At 42.3% G+C, this 4,884-nt stretch overlaps 1 protein-coding gene across 1 annotated transcript; it reads left to right on the plus strand.

Moving 5' to 3' along the window:
- LOC119895489 (olfactory receptor 13C2-like) lies at positions 1–4,539 on the plus strand. The gene is made up of 4 exons (XM_038708640.1): positions 1–49; positions 1,289–1,476; positions 2,317–2,979; positions 4,375–4,539. Exons 1-4 carry the CDS (start codon positions 1–3, stop codon positions 4,537–4,539), a joined length of 1,065 nt encoding a protein of 354 aa, XP_038564568.1.
- Positions 4,540–4,884: the final 345 nt, after the last annotated feature.

Below are 4,884 nucleotides of genomic sequence, written 5' to 3' on the forward strand. Positions count from 1 at the left end.
ATGGGAGTAGAAGTGTCTACCGACAAGGGGGAGTCAGAGGCTGTGGAAAGTAAATGACTACCTTCATAGTGCTGGGTAAAAGAAGACCTGGGGGAAGAGGATGATGTAGTTAGTCTCAGCTGTCGAGATGAGAGAGCTGCGTGCTGCAGAATCACCGCCTGCATGCGGCTACTTAATTTGTTTGGGTGCAAACCATCATGTCCATAGGAGGCGGGATGGTTCCAGAATAAGTAAAAATGATGGATTTAGCCAATACCATGGGAGCAGCAGGCTGACTGAAGCCAGGTGTGAAGGCTAAGGATCCTGCTAAAGCGCCCAATTCCCATGCTGGGTCGCAGAGTTGGGTGCTTTAGCAGGATCCTTAGCCTTCACACCTGAGTTAAATACCAGCTTTCCACTGCTGTTGAGCAAGTCGAATAGGCGAATAATTACTTTTTTCATCAGTTGAGTGCAGGTGTGCAGTGTCATTTGAGGCAACATGGATTATAATTAAGAGTATAAAAAAAGAGTCTCTGAGAATCAGTGATGTTTGGTCAAAGAGGGGAGGTACAGCCAAAGGTCGGGGAAAAAAAGGGCGCACCTTCGCAGCTGCATGTTGAGTGGTGGCGGCCATGGAAACGCCGTAGCGGGGGAGCAGCAACAATCCCAGCAGAGGGATCCGCCGCCACCCCCGAACCAGCGGGGTCACAAGACTTGGATGCTGTGGGATGAAATTGGCTTTCCAGGGAGAAAAAAACCCCACTTTGCTTAAGGACAGATGGTGGTTTGGGTTAAATGGAAAAAAAGTAAACAGGTCCTGTCACTTCAATATTAACATACCATCTTAAAGCTGCAGACGCCAAAACCTAATGCTGCTGGCGTCACTCTGCTATGCCCCTCCCAGCAAACCTCAAAGGTTTGTTATGCAGCAAAAGGGGCCCTACGAAACTGATTCCTACCCTACGAAACCGCTACCTTTAACCAAGAAATGAGAGTGCCTAAAAAAAACCTAAACTGATATTGTAGGATAAACATTTAACAGATCCTTAGTGTGCGACTATATACTACCAAATTGAAAGATATAAAAATAATTATCATTAGCAGACAGAGAGGCTTTTTATGTGTATGTTCATTGGCCTGGTGTTTTTATATTGTGTTCATAAGCACAATCTATTTCTATATCTGTATGAATATTGTTGATGGAAATATGAAGAGACCGAGGTAAAATTCAATGTTGAACCATAACCTATAACACTCCTCTCTGTCTGTGAAATACTGACTCTTTTCTCATGTCACTCTCTTTCTCCAGATTCATATCTGCCCTTGTCAACCAATCACAGGTCCAGCTCTGTTAACAGCACCTGGGAGCCTGATGGCGTCACTTTCTTCATCATCCAGGGCCTCGCTAACATCGGTGAGGAAAGGATAATCCTTTTTGTCATCCTGCTGCTGGGCTACATCATCATCCTGGGAGGAAACAGCATGATCATTTATGTGGTACAGAACGCAGCCGTCTATCTAGTTATGACAATTTTATTAGGGATGCATTCGGCCACTGACATTAATGGTCCGAAAATAGCAAAAAAAAGCACTTACGGTGTTCGGCATAATAAGTCAAAAGACTGAAGAATTTTTACCGCACAATTACGTTGACATGTTGGCAGTGTGGAAGAATTTTAAAGTGTCTGAGAAAGATGCAAAAATGGCCGTTTGCAGACACTGTTCTGCTGAATTGTCTCCTAGCACATTCACTCCATCTGTGGCTGACTTCTTAGAAAAGGCTGACCCACTTTAAGTGTTTCTGTCACTCATTTCTGAGAAGGCGATCAAGCTAGCTGTACCTAAATTTGGAGTGCACACGTATTCAAGCTTTTATGGTAAATCCACTGAAACAGCCCATTGCGAGCTGACAGGCAGGTTATCCTACCTGAAGAAAGGCTGTGAAGTGACATACAGCATTATTTATCATAATGGGTCGGACGTGATGAAGTTAGTGCGAGGATACACATGTCTGGTTTTTGTGTGGTTTTCAAAATAAGGTGTCTATACAGTATGGAAATAAGATTATTAGATTATATTCACAGAAAGTAAATGGGCACATGTAATGCACATTTTGACAATTTAATTTATGCAATAGTTAAAAAAAAAGGCAAAATAAATGTAAAAATGTGAATGTATTTGTTCGGTGTTCAGTATTAGGCAAATTTTTTCATTATATTCAGAGTCGTCTTCGGCCAAGAATTTCGGTGCTTCCCTAAATTTTATCGTTATTAACTCAGTCAGACTAAGATGGAATGATTAATATCGTAATCACTGCCACTGTTTTATCTCACACAGGCGATGACTGATCCGAAGCTCAACTCTCCCATGTATTTCTTCCTCTACAACCTCTCCTTTGTGGACATACTCTACACCACCACCACCATCCCCAAAATGCTGTCTGGCTTCCTGACAGACATGAATACCATTTCCGTCGTGGGTTGCTTCCTCCAGATGCATTTCGTCATACAGCTAGGGGTTACTGAAAAAGCCATCCTGACTGTAATGGCGTACGACCGCTACGTTGCCATCTGCAACCCTCTGCGCTATGCCGCCATCATGACCCGGCCCGTCCAGCTGCTCCTCATCGCTGGAGCCTGGGGCTTCAGCATACTCTGCACATTGCCAGCCACCTCCATGAGCTGGCAGCGGCCTTACTGCGGCCCCAACGTGGTGAAGAATGGCTGGTGCGACCTGTCGTCTGTCAGGCGGCTGGTGTGTGCTGACACCTCTGTGGATAACATTGTGTCCTTGTCCTGGGCCATATTAGCCCTACTGACCACAGGAGTTCTCATCCTCACCTCATATGTCCTGATTGGTCTTTCCATGTTGAAGATGGGTGTTGCTCAGAGGCTGAAGGCCTTTGGGACGTGTGCTGCTCACGTGACTGTGGTGTCCATCGCTTACAGCTCGGTCTCATGTGTATACATCTCCTACCGAGTGGTAAACTTCTCATCAGAGGTACAAGATTAATTATTCAGCTGTAATAGTTACCTTTGTGTTAGTACATGTATAAAGAAACACTAGCAAGGAGTTTTAAGGTTCTTTCTTGACCTTGGAAAAAGCAATGTGACAAGGCTACATAGCCTAATAATAGGCTAGACTAGGTCCACTTAAACTGTGTTTCCAAAGCTTTCAGCCACATCCTGTGCATGATGAGCAACTCAACCACGTCCACCTCAAGCAACTCTGACCACTGAAGAAGGCCACAAGATTTGATTGAAAGCTTTGGAAACATACAGTCTATGCCAACCTTTTATTGACAATTTTCCACGCAGTGTGGCTTTATGGATGTAAGTGTCGGTCTGACGGTGAGGCCACCACTTTGCTAGGGACTGAAATATGAACAGCTATTGGATATATTGCCTTGAAATTTAGTTCAGATATCCAAGGTGCCCAGATGATGTATCCTATTAACTTTGCTGACTGTTGAGGTTGAGATTTGTGGTTTTGAGAAATGTATCCACAACTATTGAATTGGATTGGATGAAGTTTGGTTCAAACATTTATGTTCCCCTCATAATGACTAGTAATAACTTAGTTATCCCCTGACTTTTCATCTAGCATTAAAGTCAGGATAGAATTTTAATTTTTCCATTACTAGAGTGCAAAAACTAAAGTGGTAAACATTATACCTCCTAAACATCAGCATGTAAGCATTGTGAGCATGTTAGCATGCTTATGTTAACATTAACCTTCAAGTACAGCCTCACAGAGCTGCTAGCATAGCTGTATACATTTTTGTAAATGTTTGCTAATGCAAGCTAATAGAAGCTGCATTGTTTATTACACCCCACTAGACAGTTTGGACAGAACAAAACACATTCTAATGATCTTCCTATTCTTAAGCAGTGGAGCTCTAATCTCATCTGTAGTGGTTGGGAGATCTGTTTCCAATAATGGGCTACCATTTTATACCCCATTGCTAGCAGGGTATACGTGAGATAGAGGAAAAGTCAGGAGATCCCCAAAACTGTGAGATCGATCCTCTGGTGAACACAAACGTCCACATTAAACTTCACAGGAATCTGACCATTAGTTCATCAAGTTAATCTTGTCAATCGAATTGTTTATTGAGGAGAGATTTTTCCAATGGTCATGAAGTCAACAACAATATTATGAAAAAGTTTATTTTTGGTTGTTTAGGGAATTTTTGGGAGATCTGAAATGATCAAGAATGCTCCTGAATCGCAGTTGCAACCATCATCAAGACTGTTTTGTACTGCCAACAATTTTTAAAGTGTGGTACTGACCACCCTTGTCATCCTCAGGACCTGCTGCAAGCTGGGAGAAATGCCAAAAATCCACAGAGAACCTTGCATGTTCAATAAAGCATTATATTTTATTTTGTTTTAGGTTCGGATCATTGTGGCTGTGCTGTTCGGTGCTCTTAATTCTTTCCTAAACCCGATGATCTACAGTCTGAGGAACAAGGAACTGCGAGAGTCCATCAAAAGGACTCTGAGCAGGTTCAGACCTGCTGCTGTGTTACGCACGAAGGATGTCAACACCTTGTCCTGACTGGTGTCAGGAAACTCTTTAAAAGATTTATTAAAAGCTTCTTTCTTTTCACATTTTTATAAACATCATTATGTTGAGATTTATGTCAAAATAGGCTGTATGTTAATGTATTGGGACAAAACAGGTAGTTCTATGTAAAATCAGACATTGAGCATCCACATATAACCAAAATGGCAAGATCCCAATTTCACAAGACTGGCAGTCGAATCAGACTCTTTGTATCGTAGCATCGAATCTATACAGGGACAGCCGTATTCCTTTTGAGTTGTATATCGCCAATTATGTTTGTTCAGCTGTTTGCATACAAGGGTCACATTAAACTAGTTAATGATCCTTTTAATTAAA

This window comes from Micropterus salmoides, unplaced genomic scaffold (assembly GCF_014851395.1).
Source record: "Micropterus salmoides isolate LMB-PRFRI ecotype aquatic unplaced genomic scaffold, ASM1485139v1 Ms_hic_scaffold_9, whole genome shotgun sequence".
Taxonomy (NCBI): domain Eukaryota; kingdom Metazoa; phylum Chordata; class Actinopteri; order Centrarchiformes; family Centrarchidae; genus Micropterus; species Micropterus salmoides.